At 46.2% G+C, this 19,616-nt stretch overlaps 1 protein-coding gene across 5 annotated transcripts in view; it reads left to right on the plus strand.

Annotated features, from left to right (window-relative positions):
* The window catches only part of LMF1 (lipase maturation factor 1), a 159,954-nt gene that overhangs the window by 23,797 nt on the left and 116,541 nt on the right, over window positions 1-19,616 (plus strand). Inside the window, exons 1-2 of one of the 5 annotated variants that reach the window (XM_042864537.1) lie at window positions 17,584-17,627; window positions 18,567-18,676. The exons of 2 other annotated variants lie outside the window; for them this stretch is intronic. In XM_042864537.1, coding sequence (XP_042720471.1) covers window positions 17,599-17,627; window positions 18,567-18,676 — 139 coding nt within the window. In that variant the 5' untranslated portion in view covers window positions 17,584-17,598. Of the gene's footprint in view, window positions 1-10,428; window positions 10,493-17,583; window positions 17,628-18,566; window positions 18,677-19,616 lie in introns of those variants that run through there. 2 more of the 5 variants (XM_042864538.1, XM_042864539.1) reach the window with 2 other exon arrangements.

Here is a 19,616-nt window from a genome sequence, read left to right on the forward strand (position 1 = left end):
GCAGTGCAATGCATGGTCTGAAGTGCTGCAGCAGTGCTGCAGTGCTGTGGGATACAAGAAAAGAGCTGAGCAGAGCTGCAGAAAGGCTGCGAAGATCTCAGTTTGTTGCAGGCTGCCGTGTCTCCCAGTAGAGCAGCAATGCAGGTGTGGTGTGGGAAAGTGATGCAACCATTTGGGGAGGTTCTGATTCCACGTTGCTGTGTCTGCAGTCATCAGATATCTCTCAGAGCAGCAGTCTGAATTCCCAGTAAGGAACATGGACAAAAAAATCAGAAATGTGCCTGTTTACCTTTGGGCTATCAATGGGCTCATTAAATAGGAAGGATTGGGAAACAGCTGATCTTATTTGACTCTTGATGCACAAAAGTGTCCTATTTGGAGCCAAAGCAAATGTTTCCTTGGGGATGGTTCCAGAGAGCCTCACTTCTACACTCTGTGCAGGCCAACTGTATGGCTAGAATTGGAGACTTTTTAAGCAAAAGTGCTTTTTTCTTCTTGCAGTGAAATATCTTGTTAATCTTGGTGTGGAGAGAAGACAATTAGAGGTTCTCTGAACGTCGAGTTAAACTCCAATTTTTTTCTATAATCTCTAAACATGGAATAAGCAAATAGTTTAGTCCCTATCTCTGCCTGCTCCCAAATTTTACGTGGCATCTATTATCTCAAAATTTAAGCTGAAGTGTGTTTTGATTAGAGGTAGAATAAAAAGTTGAGAGCGGAGTGTATGTAATTCTCCATTACTTGTTAAATCCTCACTCTGTACTTCAATGCAAATTGTTCCGAAGAGAATTTTCTTTTAAAAGGTCTTCAGGGATCTTGAATTTTAGATGTGCATTGACATAAAATGAAATGTTAGAGTGCACAGCTGGGGTTCTGGCTCTCGCAGCGTGAGACTGAGATGTTCTCCTTTGTGAGTGTGCGTTTCCAAGGCAGGGGTGAAGTTTTCCTGTGAGTTGCACTGCATCGTGAGCAGAGAAGTGGCTGCAGAGGAAAACGAGAGTTGGGAGCACTTGGGGCAAACCTCGCTTGTGCAGGGCTAAAACTTAACTTACAGGGCATGAAGATGGGTAAGCATGGGCTGAGCTGTGCCCTAAGCGAAGCCGCTCATGCCTGCAGACCCATCTGCAGTGCCTGCTGGTGGGGCTGAGATGACCCAAGCATCACGGTGAGCAAATTCACAGGGATGCAGAACGCTCCCTGGTCTTGTGGCATTCCGAGAGAATTTGGCTTGATGGCCGCACGAGGCCTCACTGAGAGCTGGGGAGCAGCAATGAGTTGGGCACCCAGATAGCTGCAGTGCTGCTCCTCGTCCTTCCCTGCTGCGAGGTGAGGGCTGGGCTGGCTTAGTGACTGTTCCTGTTCCTGGCCATTACCGTGATCTGCTGTTCCTATTTCTCGTGTAAGAGTGGGAAACTTTTCTCTCTGTCTTATTAAATCTATTTTTCAAGCTGTCACTTAACCAGGTCTAGTGACAGAGTCGGATGTTTATGTGGCCCTGGACACTTGAACTCTGGTGTTTTCAATCACAACAGCACCTTTTGCCAGCCGTTGTGAATTAAATACTCCTCGTGACCTTTTACCCTCGCCGCTCTTAAATTCATGCTTTAAAAACAGCTTAATGAGGGGTTTACTGGCCCAATTGGAAGTTTTTATTAAAACCTATTAGTGTGCTGGAGTAGCCTGCCTGAAGGAAACGATTAGCCCAAAGCAACTAAACTCGGAGCTGGCCCCTAGTCACACCAGGTTTTCCCTAAACTGTTTCCAGACCCACGTTAACCCTAACACTGCAGCCTGCATGGTATTCATATCCTCTGCTTTAATTTATAGCTTGTCTGATTCTCTCCCCAGCCTTTCTCCATGTTCGCGAGAGCGTTTTGTTTTAATGTAATTAGACCTGCATTAAAGGGCAGCGTGCCTTCATCCGGGCCTCTCTTGTTTGGGAACCTCAATTAAGCAGGAATCCTCCTCCCAGGTCTGTGCATGAGTGTTGGAGCTGGGAGATGCTCTGAGACCCTGGGAGAGCTTCATGTGCAGAGCATCCTCTGGTGATGCTGGGGATTGCAGTGGGTAATGCAGAAGGTACACACCTCTGGATGGCACGTGGGAGCAAGAGTGGAATCCTGCTGGCTTCTGCTGCTGGTTTCCCCTTGGAGCCATCACATAAGCTCCAAGTCTGGCTTCATTTTCTGAGCTGGGCCAGTGGTGCTTGCCTGTTTTAAATATACATTTACAATGCTACTGAAGCTCTGCAGCTATTGTCTGAGTGTTCTCGGGTGGATGTGCAGCTGAGGGAATATCAGGCAGGACTTCAGCTGAAACAGCTCATTAAAGTTGCTGCAGCAAGTCCTATGCTGTAGAAATGCAGAGCAGCTGTCACCTTTGTGCACGTTCCTCTGCACTCCTGTGCTGCCCTACTCATCTGGGTTCGTGCAGTGCCCTCTCCCCAAAAAACATGGTGTCTTGGAGAAAGGACCTCCAATTCTTTTCATAGATGTCTTTTTGGTGGGGTATCTTGTCTGTTTGTGGATGTCAGCAGCTGCTGATCCAACAGCATGAAATAGTGCACAATTTCTAATCTGCACTTAATGTTTTACTGCTGGGTTTGTGTTGCCTGATTGCTGCAGTGGCTGTGCTGGTGTTCATGGCACATCCCAGTGCCCACGAGCCACAGCTATATGCACTGAATGTAGCTTGACAGGCTTTATATTTCTGTAACTTTATTGTTAACATATAATCAGGGAAAGCATAGAGGGTGAGACATGGACACACTTAGAAGACCTTATTTTAGTCTTTTAGCCTGGAAAGGAGCCAGGTTCCCCCATAACATGATTACGTGTTGTCAAAATGAACAAAAAAATAATTGGGGCTGTTTTCCATATATGCACTAGATTGCTGTTTAAATGATTTTGGTGTGAGATACATTTTGAGCATCAAAAAGCGATCTGTAAACAAAGCACAAACCAAAAAGCAGCTCAGCCCTCCTCCATTTCCCGAGCATCACCTCCTGCCTTTACTTCTCCACATGCGGGTGCATCAGCCTGGGGAGGCACCTCTTTAAAAGAATGTTTAAGGAAAAATCTGCCATTAAAGTCATTACTGTAAAGTACTGCCTTTGATTGCGGCAATTATGCAAATGATTTTAAGGGATAAAACACTCCTTAACAAGGACTGATGGAAATGGCGATGCTGGAAGGAGTGTGTGACTTCTCCAAGCACCATTTCCCTGCACAAGTAATTCTCTCCCAGTGGTTTGCCATGTTGTCTGGATGCTGACCTGCGTAAGCAGTGCCGGCCCGCGGATGTGATGTTATTTTCCCTTGATCCAGGAATGTAAGTGGGTGGAATGGGAACGCTGGTCTTGCAGAAGCTGGGAAGCCCTTTCCCTAAGCAGATTGTTTCTCCGCAGCTCTTGTGGCTGACTTTTGTCCCAGCTTTAATGAAAAGGAAACAAACAAAAATGCTTTCTGCAGGCAGAGGTTTTCCTTAGTAAAAGTGAAGCTGGATTTGGGTGCCGAGCAGGAGTGGGGCTCTCCTCAAGTCAGGCTCTTGCCTTAGAGCGTTGCTGAGGTTGAGCTAAATCAAACTTTCTCCCATATGGTTTTAAAGCAGAGAAGTCGGATCCTTGTCCACCACGGTTTGGGAAAACACTGTCTGTACTTAACGACTGTGTTGTGGTGTAGCTGAGGGACCTGTATCCTACTTTGGAGCCTGTGCTGCTCATGTTTAGCTTAAATGTGGCTTTTAGCTGATGAGAGTCCAGTGACAGCAGCCATGACCCATGCACAGATCTGTCTTGGATTCATGGCAGTGCCTGGCTTGGCTGGAGCAGGTTTAGTGATTGGCAATTATAAGCACAGCATCTGCTTTTGAGTGTGCAAGTAGCCAGTGTATCATGTTCAAGGCGTCATAACCTCTGCCTTTTCTTCTGAAATACATTCTTCCATTCTGGGAGCTTTTTTTCCATGTGAGGGATTTAGTGTGCTTATTGCCATGGCATTGATGTCTCCTTAGTTCTTAATCCTTCTAACAAGGCTGGCTGAAGAAAATGTCTGTGTCTTTATTTTAAATCTGGGCATCTTAGTGATAGGAGAAAGACAATGCAGTTTGGTTCCCTGTATTTAAGAATGCATCTCCTCAAACACACACCTGAGCTCAGTACTGGAGCTGACTTGGTGTGTGTTATGAAGCTGATGGTTCTCCTTATCTCGTGGCAGCATCTCCATCATCAGCCTTTCTGTTAACCTGTGACTTGGTGCAGTTTTTTCAGTTAGAGCTCTCTATGCAGAAGGAAAACCAAGGTTGGGATATGTCAGTTCTTTATATATAGGTACACCTATTTTTGGTATCCTGTTCAGAGAGGTGCAACTGAACAATAGCTCTGGCTCTGATCCTGCTCAGCGTTTTTGAGGAGGATTTGACTGATGTCCAAACATTCCAGCTTGGACTGATTGCTGCTTGTTTGTCTAATAGGAAGGCATTTCCTTTGCCAAAGGATCCCATGCCTGTTCCAAGCTCACAACAGGTGAGGGAAGTGCTGCCCACCGCTGACAGCCTCCCACCACTCGGGTGAGGGTTAGCATGGCCTCATAATGCACGTGGGCAGCGCGTTAAACAGGGCAACCTGAACACAATATCCACTTGTTTGGGGGGCTTAAGGAGGTCAAATGTAATTACCCAGTTGAAGTGTGGCCGGGCAAGTGTGATTAATTCCCTACTCCCTTGGAAAAGCCCCTGGGAATGCTAACAACCTCAGCGCTCAGCTCCTCAGCTCTGCACATGGCTCAGCAGAGTTCCACTGGCCCAGCCTGGCTGCTGTACTGCTCTGCTTACCTTCAGGACTGACTCAGCACCAAGGAGCAACGGGGACGTGTGGTCCAGGGCTGCAGATGGGTTTGGGAAAGGTAACGGGGCAGGAGGGAGCACCCTGACTTTGCTCAAGCTGTGGGGTAGTGAAAAGCTGCAGCAGTTGCACCCGCTGCTGGGAGGCCTCCTATCTCTTTTGGTTGCTTCTATTTAATTGAACAGAATTATGAATTTTCCCTCTGCAAAACTGGAGCAAAATATTCCGGCAAGGCTAACCTCACACCGCAGCCACAAAAATTGTTCTTGTAAATACTCTGCTATGGGATTATTTTTCCTTGAGCTCTGTTTTTAAAATAACAAAACTCTGACAGCTGTTTGAAATGAGGTTTCTTTAAGAGCTTAGGTGACTGCAGAGCACCTCAGTTTTTTTTCTTTGCCTCGTTATGGGTTACTGATGCTTCTTCTGCTCCTGAGCGGTGCATTCCTTCTGCCTGTAGTGCTCGCTGCGTTACCGTGTCCAAGCCGCTTTGTTCCCTGCTGCCAACCTGGACAAATGGCAGTCTTGTTCTCCCTGCAATATTTACCAGTTGTCACATGTGCTAAGAGCTGGGATAGCCCCAAGTATTCTCCATCTACTTGGTTTTGCTCGTTAGAAAAAAATCAAGTCTGCTGTGATTATGCTGCAAGCCAAATGGCCACCTTAAGGTATTATGCACCTGAAACGTGGGAGATGGTGAAGTTTTTAGCAAGAAGGACAAGCTGGGGAGAATCCAGGAAAAACAATGGCTTAGCTCCACTGTTGGCTTCAGCAGCTGACACCTCTCAGCAAGGGGCTACTTAAACTCATTGCAGTATTGCCAAGCTTTTGATGGCAGGAGGATGGGAGATGGGCAGAGCCGCCTTCAAGGCGTGCCTTCATCAGAAGTTTGAGCCTGGCAGGGCAGGATGAGCTTTGTTTTTATTTTTCTATCTTTTTCTGAAGTTAAATAAACCTTGATGTTCGGGATAATCCCTGAGCAATAATAATAATAATAATAAACTAAAGGACATCCAAGGGACTGCTGGCGTTTTTATTTTTTCATTAATCACGCTGTCATTTCTAACATACACCTGATTTATCTCTGTCTGGTTAACCATTCAAATGCCCTTTCTCCGACCTGATCTACACCACCTGAAAGTTTTATGGCGGTAATTTATAGAGGATGATTATAGCTCTGAATGAAAGTTTTTGAGCTCTGTTCTCACTGGGGATGGTTTGGCCCTGGGCGGCTGTTCCCCAGGTATATGGCAGAACTGCAAACAGAAGGATTGAGGCCTTGGGACTTGGTGTCTCAGAGCCGGGAATGAAGCTGTGCGAGGACCTGTGAGAAGGGTCAGTGAGAGCAGGGCTCTGACTCTTGGATCCTCTGTAAGGAGACCAACTCTATCGGGTTCTTCTTGATCCTTTATGCTGGATTTGATACTGGAGTTTGGTGCTTTTCTTTTCTTTTTTTTTTTTTTTTTGGAATTCCACAGATTTCGGTTGCTTTCTTCTAGGAATATTTGGCCACAAATGCACTGTAGTTGCGGTTGGATTAAGCAACGTAGATATTTTGTCTTCTTTTTAATTGGCGTAGGCTCTAAAAAACCCCACTCTTGAGGATCATCAGCAAAACTGCAACATCTTCTGCGTGTCTCTGCAAGATCTCAAGTGTGCAGCCACAGATGTAGAGGGACCATTAACAGCACTGAAATGGAAATGCTGTTCCTGAAGGAAGAAGAGCCTTTTAGTATTCCTGTCCATTTATAGCTGGCAGGAACTGTTTTTGGCCAAGCATTAAAACCCAGTTAAATCCAGTGACCTGACCAATAGAACAAAGGGCCGGTTTCAGGACACGTGTCCTTGTGTGCTCTGGGCTGTTCCTTTTGTCTCCCTTTTTCTTACTGGGAGGAAGAGGAAGATTATGTTCATTTCTTCTAGGAGTATTTGTTTGGCTGCTCAATGATACTGTGTGCTAATGAAGCAACATATCTATGCTTTGTGTTTCTTTGCATAACTGTTTCGATGTTTATTGCATTTCTTATGTTCCCTCCACGTATAAAGACTATTGGAATTGCTGGCATTGGGTAATGAAATGAGAGACAGAGGTCAAGTTTGATCTTCTCCTGAAGTGCTGGAGCCCTTCATCTCCCCGTGGCAGGAACAGGCTGTCACTCCTCACTGTCTTTGCAGAAACTGATGCAAAAGTAAGTAACCACATGAAAGGAGCTGCCCAGGGATTTCTTGTTAAGGCTCCTTTGTCTGAGAATGCTTGAGATGGAAATTTTTTGTGGGAATGCGGTGGTTTGGAGAGATTTCTGGATCAGGAAAATGAAGTTAATATTTTTGTCTTTTAATTAAAAAGCAAAGTTTTGTAGTGCAGAGTGACAGTGTGTAGAAATGTAGAAGTCAGTTCCACATAGGGCAACACGTGTGCTTGTGCATGCAAGAAAAGGTGGAACTGCAGCGTCTCAAAACCAAATTGAGATCTTATCCCTAGGCTTATTAGCAATTGCATTTTCTTACCTTGTCCCTTGTTGAGCAAACTGATCTGTGGGAAGAAAACATAATAATGACCGTGCATTGTTATGAACTTAAATCTTTGTACAATTTATGGGACTCAACTTTTCCTTTAAGTAGAATGCCACCTAGCTGAATGCGTTTGGCCGCCTCCTGATCACATCCACCATGTTCCTTTAAACCCTTTAAAAGAGGAAGAGAAAAAAAGATTTATTTATTTTTAGTCTAGAGAAATGATTTTCTCATGGGTTTCTCTTCCGTTTCTAAACTGGGTGAAACCGCAGTGTGAAGCCATCCTCCTCCCAGTTGTATATAGGAAGCGAGCACAAGCCAAGGTACATATTTTATGTTAGTCAAAAGAGATAAGTGTCAGGATTTCAAAGTCAGCTCCACCTCACAGCTTCCAGCTCTGCAGTGCTGGCAGTACCTTGGCTCTTGCACCTTGGCTCGGAACAGCTGGCGTTTCTATTGCAGCTTTCTTGTATTTTCATCTCCATTTGTGGTGAAGTTCCTGCATGCACGCCAAAGTTCTCTGAGTCATAATCTCTCAATGAAAGACCTCACATTTTGGGGAAACTGGTAGCAAAACCTAGGTAGGTGCTGGCCCTGGAGCTGCAGGCATGCTGCTGGGTGCTGAGAAGGGCAGTGGATGGGGATGCTGTGCTTTAGCACCCAGCTGCCAGTGCACCAGGTGTGTGCTCTGCATTGTGTGCTGACCTCGTCTTTACATAAAATGGGGACAAGGCTTTCCCCAAGGTGCTCCCAGATCCACATGTAAAGCTGCTGCTGAAGAGCAAGTGATTGCTGTTTTTGGGTAAGGTGCGGTGCCTAGAACAATGTTTTAGTTCTGGGGTTTGGATTTCTGTGCTTTGGGGCTTTTGGGTGATATAACCACCATTAAAAGTGGACTAAACAGCTCTGGGTTAAGAGGGGCAGGTAGCTGAAGTGCAGAGGTTTGAGGTTACTTCTTGATTTACAATTTACTACAGATGTTTCTCAGGGAGGAGTTGGAATTTCCAAAAGAGGGGGTGAAAGATAATTTGTGCAATAATAAGCAGCGTGCAATCTTGATGCAGGATAGGAATGTCAGGAGTTCTGCATCTCTGTGTGTCTGTGATGCTCAGTTCTGCCCAGGGCTGCCCAGCATTTTTCCACAGTGATTTTCACACTGGTGCCTATCTACAGACATGTTACATAGCTCTTTGTCCTAGGAGGCTCTAGGATTCACAGCTGTGGTGGTTGCTGAACCCTTGGGAAGGAGGTTGGAGTGTTTTTAACATGAAGAGCTGTCTTGCCTGTGTCCATACCACACAGTGGATGAGGTCCCATCTGAAGCATCATTTGGGCTTTAAAACAGTCCCCTGTCATAGGAGTGAACCAAACCTCAGAACAGAGATAAATCCACGTTTCTGGGTGTTTCTCACAGGGTGCTGGGCTTGTGATCTGTCCTGCAGCTGCCTGCGTGCTGTGATGTGGCACAGCTCTGTAAATCCTTGCTTGTGTTTTGCTGTGTTATCAGCCCTGTAGTGGAGCTCGAGGTGATTTTGTTATTATTGTTTTAAAGAAAGTGGCTTGATGCATATATTTCAATCTGCGGGAATATGGAGTCCTCTGAGATCTGTGCATGGTATATAGATAGTTAAGCAGGGGAATTTGGCCAAGACGTTCTGGCACACAGCTTGGACGGTTATAGTAATTTATTATGATATTTTCCCATCTGTTTGTTATTATTAAATATGGAGTACTGATGTTGTGCAATCTTACCTTTTGGATTTATATCCAGAAGAAATCAATGTGTGTATTTTATTTTTTTAAATAGCTTTTAACTCTAACTTATGGCTACAAACAGTGTTTTGAACTTCTCCTTTGTGACTTTAAAGTCAAATGAAATTAGACTCACGACACATGTCACTCTTTAAGGGTCAGCACTTTCTGGTTTGAAAATTAGCCTGTACACGGATATCTTTCTTGAGTGTTTTATTTCACTTCTAAATCCTGGTTACCAGCAGCTTCTTTTATTGCTGGAGCTGTGCTTGGAAATCGTGGGGTTTTCAGTTTTGTGTCCTTGGCGGTGTGCACAAGGAAGCCAGAACAATCAGCATGCTGCTGGGGCCCCAGGGCAGCAGCAGCAGCTATAAAGCTGCTGGAATATGGCAGTGCCTCTTGGGCTGCTGCTGCCCATGGGAGCTGTGTGCACTGGCACTGTTCTGTTATGCCCTGCTTTGGAGATGACCCCACCAACAAAGGATAAAAAAATCCATGCTTTGAGCATGCATCCGTTAGAGGAGAATCTGGTTGATGCTGCAGGAGGGCTTTGCAGTCCCTTGAACTCCAGAAAGCTGTAGCACAGACCTGGAGCTGGTGCTTGCAGTGCTCAGCCCCTCCTGACATCAGCCACAGGTGCTCCCATTGCTGCCTGCATCCGTCCTGCAAAGCAGTGCAGTGCCCATCTGAGCTCTGTGCCAAGTGGGAGCACTCATCCAGGGAAGCAGCCAAAGCCCAGGAATGGAAGCCATGCAACAAATCACAAGAGATTGGATTTTATTGGTTTGCTGGTGGTTTGTTTTTTTTTTACACTATAGAAATAACTCACTGTATCATGCTGAATGCAAAATATTTCACTTTCCATAGGTATAAATGCATACCGAAGAGCTGCAGGACTGATTTCCCACTTGCAGAGGTTTTCAGAAGTTTCATCTTTACTCTCTGTACTTATCCTCTCTGGTAGTTATTTGCAGTGATGCACCCTGTCATGCTCAAAAGCTATCGATCTCTTTAAAGGGCTCTCCAGTCTGCTGAGCAGTGCTGCATCCATTAGAGCAAAATAACTGTGTGTGTAAACCATCTTTTCTTAAACACTACCACATGTAGCGTTGGCTATTTTATAGCATCATTATTTTGACAAATAATGCAGATGCCTTAGAATTGCTCTTGGTCCACTTACTGTGTTTGAAATGATTTTTAAATAAAACTTTTTTTTTTCCCCTCCCTTTTCCCAGGGACTTATTGGTGTGAGCACACCACAGCCTCAGGTGTGTGATAAATCACTGCAGTAAGCCTTCCCTGTGTTTGGGCTACCTTCCCACATGTTTCCACTTAGGAAGCTCCAGCCCTCAGCTTTACTGACGAGTCCCTCCTTAATTATTGAAGGTTCGCATCAAAGAGTGGGTAATGACTTCTGTTCATAAAGGAAATGCTTCCTTCGAGCATCTCTTTGAGAGGTGTTTCCATTCGCTTGTAATGTCAGCAGGATTTAAGCAGGATGTTTTGCCCAGCTTTGCTGAAGCACTGATAACCATTTCAGTGATAACCCTCCAAGCGGGACCTGCGATTCTGCATTTCCAGGTTGGCTTTGCATTGCTGAATGCGTACGAGCTGCACAGTCCCTTGTTGGGTGATTCTTTGTTCTGAAGCACATGTATTTTCAGCCTGAATTAATAACGTTGTGGATTGAGGGCAGAAAAAGCAGTGATTAATTCATATGTTTCATTTTATGCACTGAAGTCATTTGGATTTCCTACAGCGGGGAGAGCTGAGCGGGTGTATGAGTCTTGTGGTATTGGGACATATGTGAATAGCTGTTTAATATCAGTTGTCACTATCCTGTGTGATTTTTTTTAATGTGGTTGATTTCAGTGGTTTGTATAAAAATTAAAAGGAAAAAAAGTTTTGTTGTTTTTGTTTTTTTTCATATTAGAAGCAAAAATTCTAATTACATGCTACAGAATATCCTCATGAGTGAATCTGATGTCACCCGCATGGGAAATTCACCACCCAGGCTGCAGGCAGCACCATCACAGCTTGCTGTGCTGGGGTGGCAGGGGGAGAAAGGAAAATGTTGCTGCACACGGTGTTACGTTATCGTAATCGGAATCCTTCCAGCTGGCAGCTTCTCAGCAGAACTTGATGAGCGGTAATATTTGCAGCAAAGCATGTTACTGTTCTCCTCTCCTTTAACAGGAAGGCTTTGTGATGCATGCGGCTTGGCCAGAGTAGGGCCTTGGTCTACGGTTGGCAGTAGGTGGATGTGTGCAGGAATGCCCAGCCCCATGTGCTTCGTTACCTGGCTAAGGAGCACTGCAACATAAGGTGTTAGAGGAGCAAGGATGTTGTTTTGCTGGGATAACCATGACCAGAAGCTGTGTGGGCACTGGGGCGTCTTTGTCGATGCACTGTCCATGCAAACCCCTTCCTCGTAGCACTGCTTGGTTTTCGCACCAAACGAGTAGTGGTTAAACCATAGCTGTCAGTTTGGGTGAGCTGCCTTCGTGCTCCTACAGTTTTAGTTTGCGATTACAAATGGAGCAAAATCTGTGGTCTGAAAGCCTTCAGAAATTTACTGTGCAATTGATCGTGTTTGTAGCAGAGACCATGAGAAGTAAGTGATTGTTGAGAGCTGTATGAAGTGGGGAAGGGACTAATGCCTTGAAAAATGCATTCCTGGGGAGGGGGGCTGGGTGGGTGGGAAGCCTTGCCAGCTGAATTGTTAGAAAGTTTGAAATGTAAGATTGCATCCTGTGAGTGTGGTGATGGTGGTTGGTTTCTGTTTGTTTTTGTTGTGGGCTTTTTTTATGATCTTTTGGCTAGGGGAGATGGGGCTGAGTTTAGGCTTGTCTTTTATTGCTGTTTTGTTACTGACTATGGGATGTAAATGTGATTTAAAAATAGAACTGTAAAGCTTAAAGCATTAGCTATTGCTTCATCACATTACTGTGTCAGGAGTTTCAGGATTCCTCCATAGCTCTCTCCTGCTCTGCAGATGTAGTGGCAACAGTTGTCTGGACGCTGTAGCTGGAGGGGGTGGAATACCCAGGGACAGAAATAATTAGTGTGCTTAATTCCCTGCCAAGGGAAATTGATTTGATGGATGGGGCAGAAAACAGGGAACCAAGAGCCCTGCAGTTCTGAACCTGCTGTTGCTGCCACTGTATGTGACTTGTGGGCAGGTGAGGAGGCTTTGCTGCTGCAGTGTTCCAGCAGTGGCTGGCACATCTGATAGCTAACATAACACGCGCTGCACCTGTGAGTAGTTAGTTAGCTTTACCTCCTGTGTCTTGTGGGAGATAGAGGGCAAGGAAAAGCTATTGCTGTACTTCTGGAAGGTAGTTAAGACTTTGCAGATAATTGCTCTTCTTCCTTTTGAACTCAGATGTGCACTCTCTGTGCCCCTTGGTCATCTCAGTAAAGCTGTGCAGAGGCATTCTCAGTGCGGATTTGTTGCATGGAGCTGTGGGCATTGCATTGGAGAGGACTTAGTCACCTTGGCTGGATTTCAGGCATTGCTGGGATGGTGACAACTGCTGAGATGCTGCTGCAGCTGAGGGAAAGTCTGTGGTAGTGGGAAAAGTGGGCTCAGGTGTGGTCCTTCAGGCCCAAGGCTGTGTGCTGGGATCACAGCCAGCTGTGCCAGCCGGAGGATTGGGTTCTCACTTGTCATAATGGAAAGCTGGAAGGGTCCAGGTAAGCTGATTCTTATTGCCTTTTCCAGTAAGGAGAATTACAGTGCCACGCACAGTGCTTAGGAGAGGACAGAGGAGGGGCAGTGAGCTGAGGCAGTGGACGTCCTGAAGCAGCAGTGGAGGACCAGCTGTTCCCGCAGTGCATGTAGCACATGTTTAGTCTTGTAGACATTTCTGAGGGGTGCAATTATGCAGTTACTTTGCATTGGGTAAATACAGATTTCAGTTAGCACAAGTTTGAAGTGGATTGTAATTGTGAGAACATGTATGTTTTAATTTCCTTTCCAAGGTTTTCTTGATCGCTCCCTTGACACTTCTATCAAATTGTTCTCCTGACAGTTGAGCGTGACAGCTCAGGTCTTGAGTGCACCTGCTGCAGTCTCAGGTGAATGTGGGCTCACCAACTGCTTGGAGGGGCATGTGAGGGAAGGCTGGCAGAGCTGCGGGGGCCTGGGGCAGCCTACACTTTTGAAAGCTTCTCTCTTCCCCTTCTCTCCCTGGGTTCCTCCATGCTCTGCCTTTGCCCCCCTGCTCCCTTCCCTGGTGGTGATGGTACGGTATCATGGTGGACCCCTGCAGGCTCTGCCTCCTGAGCATGCAGGGAGCCCTTATCATAGAATCTTGTATTTAGTTAAACAAAACACAAAAAAAATGATGAAGCCATTGTTGTGCTGCATTGCTCCAACCAGGCTGGTGCCACCTGTGTGGTGGCAGTGGGATGCCTGTTGCCAGGGTTACCCAGTGCTGACCCCCCCAGGGGCTCTGTGTCACCTTCCCACTGGCCCCAGGGGTCACACTCTGTCCCCAGCCCCACAACCTGTGCCTGGGGCCTCCCAGCCCCTTCTCAGAGCTGGGCTGTGCTCAGCGAGGCTTCGTTACTTTTGCAAAATACATTTTGGGGTTTCCTTTAGAACCATCCTAAACAGTTAAAACAGCGAAACCACAGCTGTCAAAATAAATAACCGTGCTCTGTGTTGCTTTGTCTTTTTGTTTTCTTATGGTGCTGAAAGTTGCTTATTCCTAAAAATGGAATCCGCAGCGATGGTAGCAGCTGCTGGCTCTGTTAATGAGGCCGTCTGTCCCAGCTCTTTCCAGCATCTGAGATCTCCAAGCTTAACAATGTCGGTACGTGTTGCAAGGAAACGTAATGGCTTGTTATTAAGAGCAACCCTTAATGAATGCTGCATCTGGTTGCTAATCAACAGAAACCTGACTTACATTTACCATTTTTATCAGCTGATGTCAGAACTTGTGTTTTAAATTCACGTTATAATTGGGCACCGATTCCTGTTATTTTGTTAGTAGTGAGCCAAACTTCTTCATGCCAATGTTTGACACCCATGGAAGCTTCTCTGGGTGGATGCTGTGCACCCACAGGGCCAAAGTCAGATATTGACAGGCTGAGAAAAGAGCCTGAAGAAATGACCCGAGATCCTCAGTCTCCTGCAGTTATTTGTTTTCCCACAGTGTGTCCTGATGCAGAGTGATGGGCCTTATGATTGAGGCAGAGAATTCCTGTAACTCTTTCTGCGGGATGGAGGAGAGGTCATCGTGTGAAATCTTGGCTGCAGACCTGTAGTGTTTTGATTTGCTTTTCTCTGCTGAAGCTGAAAATGGCGGCTTTGGGGCTGAGGCAGCTCCACTTGGCCCCTTACAGACCCACAGTGCAAGCATCGCTGTGGCTGGAAAGAATTATGTTGAAGTATTTCTGATTTCTTTTATTGTTTATAATTTTCAATGTCCTGCATGTCAGCTTAGTTGTTCCAGCACTGGGTTCAGTGATTGCTGATGTAGTTCACCCCTTTCTTTGTGTCAGCAGTGGGATTTCGGCACTCTGAAGGCTTGGCGCGTAGTTCAGGCCTCTGGACATCAGCATTTCTCTTTGTTTATGTATTTGCTCATCCCTTTGTACTGTGCAGGGAGAGAACAACTTCCTAACACCGTTGACTCTTTGGCACTTGTCCCATAATTGCAAAAAAAAAAAACAACTGCTGCTTCCTCCTACGTATCCATCAGATCTTTTTAAAGTCAGATGGGTTTTGAAAGCAGCTTTTTGATTTCCTGAGGTCCGCGTTTGGTCTTCCTTCCTCCTGCTCCCTCTTTCTTCCTTTGTTCTTCGAGGTTAAAGCTGTGGGTGTTGAGGTCCCATTAGTCATTTTGGCTGTTTCTGAGCTCTTCATGTTGAAAAATGCCTGGATCAAACCATTCCTGAATTACAGCCGTGTTACATCACTGGGGTTTCATTAGTGGAGTTACTTCAGAGTGATGTTGCTGAATGGAGAGTCCCATTTCTTTTGCTGGAGCTGAGGGGATGTCTTAAAGGATGCAGCAGTATCAGTTTTCTTATCTGACTGTAATCCCTCGAAATAGGCTTAGCTCTGGGCAAAGCATATCCCCTTTGAGAATCAGAAAATTCATATTAGAGATATTGCGGTGATTTTTGTCGTGCTGTCTTGTATAAATATTGTCCAATGCTGTTTTTGTTTTTTTTTGTTTGGCCTTTAAAGGTCACAAGTGTAAAAGATGCGGAAAGAACGTAACAAAGCCCCACATGGGGGTTTCAGTAGTTCCTGGACTTCATTGCTGCCAAAGGGGATGAGCCCTTCGGTCCTTCCCCTCCTGGTGGCTCAAGCACGGTCTCTGCTGGGTTAGATGCTCATTGTCAGTAGGAGGAGGGCTGTGTGAGCAGCAAACCTTGAGGTCTGTAGGCATCTGGTGGTGGGTTGGGTGAGAAAGCATTGATTTCCCCAGTGGGGGCGCCTCGACCATGGCAGTTGTCTCTGGCCTGTGCAGCAGTAAGAGCAGCATGTAGGAAACCAGTGTGCAGTGCCACTGTGTTCTGCTTTCCTCTGTGGCTCTCCCTTACCAGCAGGACCTGGCTTTCCAGGATTGCATTTCATGTTCAACTTGAAAGCTGGCTGTGACCTACCATGGTCTTATTCTCTCTGTTGAGAAGACGTACGTTGAAGTGAGTGGCTCTGGTTTGAGGTTAGTGGGCTCAATGCTGAGGTTATTTTCCTCCTTGGTATTTTAAAGGCGTTACGCTCGCTAGAAGTCTTAAATGAGAGATCTAATTCAAGCTGACAGGGAAGCTGGATGAGAGCAGTCGTCCCTTAGTGGGTATTTGTCATCTCCTGCGAATGCTAATGTTAGAACATGTGCTCACACAAGGCTAAGATGTGAGCTTTTAAGGTCAGCAGGAATCTCACATGATACAACAGGAAAAGTTTGTCTGCTACACTTTTATCTCAAGACTTGCTTTATGTCTGCTAGCAGAAGTGGTTGCTAGGTGCTTTCATGGTGTTGGTTTTAATTTGCTCTAGCTTGAAGTGTACAAGCGGGAAATGATAGTTTTGAAATGGTGAAGAAAGCAGGCTGGTTGAGCTGTTAGGCTCCTGTGTTGCCATGCTAACCATGTTAACAGCTGCTAATGGTTTCTTAAGCTGCCAGAGCAGCCTGAAGATAGATTTAACACCCAACAGACACCTGTTTTTAGCGGTTCAGCTTTGCAGGCACATGGCACGGTACTGCAGGGGTCCTGTCTGTATAAGGAACAAATAAAATGTCTTCAACAGGTTCCACAAGAGTGGAAATTGCTGGCTTTCTATTCATATTAAGGCTTTTTTGATGCAAATCAAGAAGGAAAAGCACAGTAAGAGGGAGCTTGCTCTGAAGGAGATGAGCACTCATTTCCTGGGTTTCAGTATCCACTGCATGATGGATTTCAGGCATTTCCAGTCGCAGAACTGGAATGTATAGCAACTACTGACTGCTCCTGGCCTCCACTTTTGTTCTGCTGCTGTTCCTGCTCTGTTCTTCATCATCTCCCCTCACTCTCAGTCCCTTCCCATTTCATTTACAAAGTTCTCTGTGTGGCTCGTGCTTTGTGGACCATTGCAGGATGCTCAGCTTTCCTTCTCAAGTCACTGTGATCTTTGCTCAGATTTACTGCTGCCCATCATTGCCCCTGTTTGTAATAAGTGGTGTGTTAGGGGAGAATTCCCTGCTGCAGGAGGTGAGTCCTGGGGAGCTGGCAAAGCTGCTGTTGGGTGACCCAGCACCTACCTCCGTCGTGCCTGCAGCAGGATGGTGAGAAACCCTGAGAAGTCTCTGTGAGCCCCTCCTGATGCTCATTGCCCTCAGTTTATGAGACTGTGTGGCCCAGCCTTGTGGCAGCTGGCCAGGGGAGGGATTTGAAGGGTGGTTTGATGCTGGGAAGGCCAAGAGCAGGAGAGAAGTCCACCCTCACTGTTGGGCAGTGCTGGCTGTTCTCCTTGCCTAGGTGGCTGTGCCTGGGAGGTGCTGGTGGGTTCATAGGAACACATGAAAGTATTTTTGTTACTTTAAGGCAGAGTAATTAAATACAGTATGTACAGATCCCTCAAAATGACAGCCGCCCACAGAGCTAAAAACAGGAAATCCATTAACTTCATTATTTAAAAAATAAAATAAAAATCTTCCCAACTGATTCCTCTGTCACTTAAAGTTCTGCATGGAAGGAGGGCTAATTTAACGCTGCATTAACTCACTGTTATCACCCTCCTGTTACCTAAGTAGTTTCTAATGACTACCCTGGAGAGCACTTGGAAGCTTTTAAAAGTTTTTATGCTAAATTTTTTTTTCCATGTGGTTTATACTTTTAAGAACAAAAGTTATTGATAACATTTTTCCAAATCTTCCAGCGACATTGAAAACTATTTTGTTACCTGCAGAAACGTGAAGCATCTCTAGTCTGTGATCTGTGGCAAGCAACGCTTCTGAAACACTTTGTACCTGTGGTGATGTTCTGAGAAATGAATGGGGCAGAGTTTGGCTGTGGGATGCTGGTGCGTATCTTGGGATTGGGGTGTTTGCAGTGTCCTGGGGCAGGAGCAGGGCTGTGTGCCCTCACCCAGGATGAGATGCCCAAGGATTGTCCTGCAGCCCCCTGAGCCTGGGCTGTCACAGCTCTGAAAAGAGACCCCAAGGGACGGGTGGCTGGCAGAGCTCATTCTTTGTTCCGAGGGCTTTAAGTGAAGGCACCACCAGACTGAGAAGCAATGAATCACTTTCTTTCCTCATTGTCTTTTTTTTCAGAACTGTGGTGGACTGATTTCTTCCATTTTTAATCACCTTTCCTCCTTTCTCTGTCCTGGTTAAGATCAGCATCTTTTGCACTTGGGATTTTTTGGGGGCAGGAGAACCCTACAGAATGAAGGGGTTCTTTTTGCTCTGCTGTGTTGCCCTGTAGCAAGGGGGATGCAGGGTGCTATGGCTGCCTGGGGCTGGAGTTTCACTGCCTGTGATATATCCATGTGCATGGGATTTCAGGGAATTTTAAAGGAAAATACAGGTGGTGGTAATGAGCTGACTTTTCAGAGCTCTAAGTTGCAAGCTGTGATTTTGGAAAATGCCTGTGCATGAATGTTGCACGCAGTTTGGGTGCCCTGAATGTGGCTTTTCTTGGGTGGCTGGAAGACCTAAATTAAGTTAAAGCTGAGCCTTGTGTGTATGTTCTGCTGCTGATGGAGGAGATGCAGGGCTGCTCTGTGACATTACCAGCAGGTTTTCCATGTTTGTAGAGTGGCTTTGTAACTGTGGAGAGATGTGGTGTATCTATTAGGCATTGCCAGTGAACTTTTTCATAGGGAGCCCTGGGAAACCTTTTAAGCCTGACAAAACTTGAACATTTCTTCTGTGCACTGTTTGTTACTCAGTTTTTCAGTGCTGTTTGGAAAGCCAGAGAGCAAGGGGACTGAGTCTGTGCTCCTTTGGTACGTTTGTAGTCCTGGAGAAAGAGAAATGACCACAGAGAAGGCAGATTGGAGGACAGCAGCTCGCAGTGCCATGCACAGCATGAACAACGGTGGTGTGGACTTCAGCACAGAAAGTCAGAGTGAGTCTCTGAACATCTGCTGCATCTTCCTTCTTGCAGCCCAAGCTCCTGGCACTGAACTGTGCATGCTCTGCCTTAGATAGCGCTGCTCCTGTGGCTTTCTGCTTATCCTCTCCAGGGCTTTGTTGGTGGTGTTCTTCTCTGTGTCGTGAGAAGGGCATGTTCAGCAGGTGGGAGTCAAGCCATGGGGAGGCAGCCCTGCGTGACAGCCAAACCCAGCTGGAACTGGTGATAATGGTGTGATGGGTTTTAGTGTGGACGGTATTGCACGATGAAGGTTAAAATGGCATTTGTATTTGGCTGACGTTTGTAATTAGCACTTTAACTTGTTAGAGGGCCTATTGGTGAAGCAATTCAAAACGATGCAGCTCTTCAAAGTTAGCTAGTATTTGTCAGCCTGGTTTTTTGCATTCCTTCCTTGGCTCTGTGCTCCTGCAAGCGAGAGGTCGGGAGCGGATGGGGGGCAGGAGGAGCACCAGCAGGGAGGATTCTGGGGATGAGCGGTGTGGGAGCAGCCCGTGGGGTGCACTGCTCAGTGCTGGGCACAGCTCTGCCCCTGTTGGTTGAGCTGCTCGTGGTTGTTGCACGTGCCGTCCTTAATCAGAATATCCTGAAGCCGTCAGCCAAACCCATGCCGTGTTCAACAGGTGTTTTAATGCTGCAGCGTAAATTATATCATACTAAATTTCAGGGAGGTAGGGAGGAGAGACTCAGGAGCAGTTAATCTAATTCCAGCCTAAGTCGGTATTGGGTATCTTCCTTGCTTTGACTGCCAGTGAGTGTGACACCCAATATTCATTGGGGACAGCTGCGCTGTGCGCTGCACGGCTCTGCTGTGTGCTGGCTGCAAAGAGAGCCATAAAATGTGTGTACATGGCAGGAGCATTTGGCTGTGCTGTGCAGGCACGGCCTCTATAAATTGTGTGCAGATATGTACACA

This window comes from Lagopus leucura, unplaced genomic scaffold, assembly GCF_019238085.1.
Source record: "Lagopus leucura isolate 7727_CA_CO unplaced genomic scaffold, USGS_WTPT01 Super-Scaffold_760, whole genome shotgun sequence".
In the NCBI taxonomy this organism is placed as follows: Eukaryota; Metazoa; Chordata; class Aves; order Galliformes; family Phasianidae; genus Lagopus; species Lagopus leucura.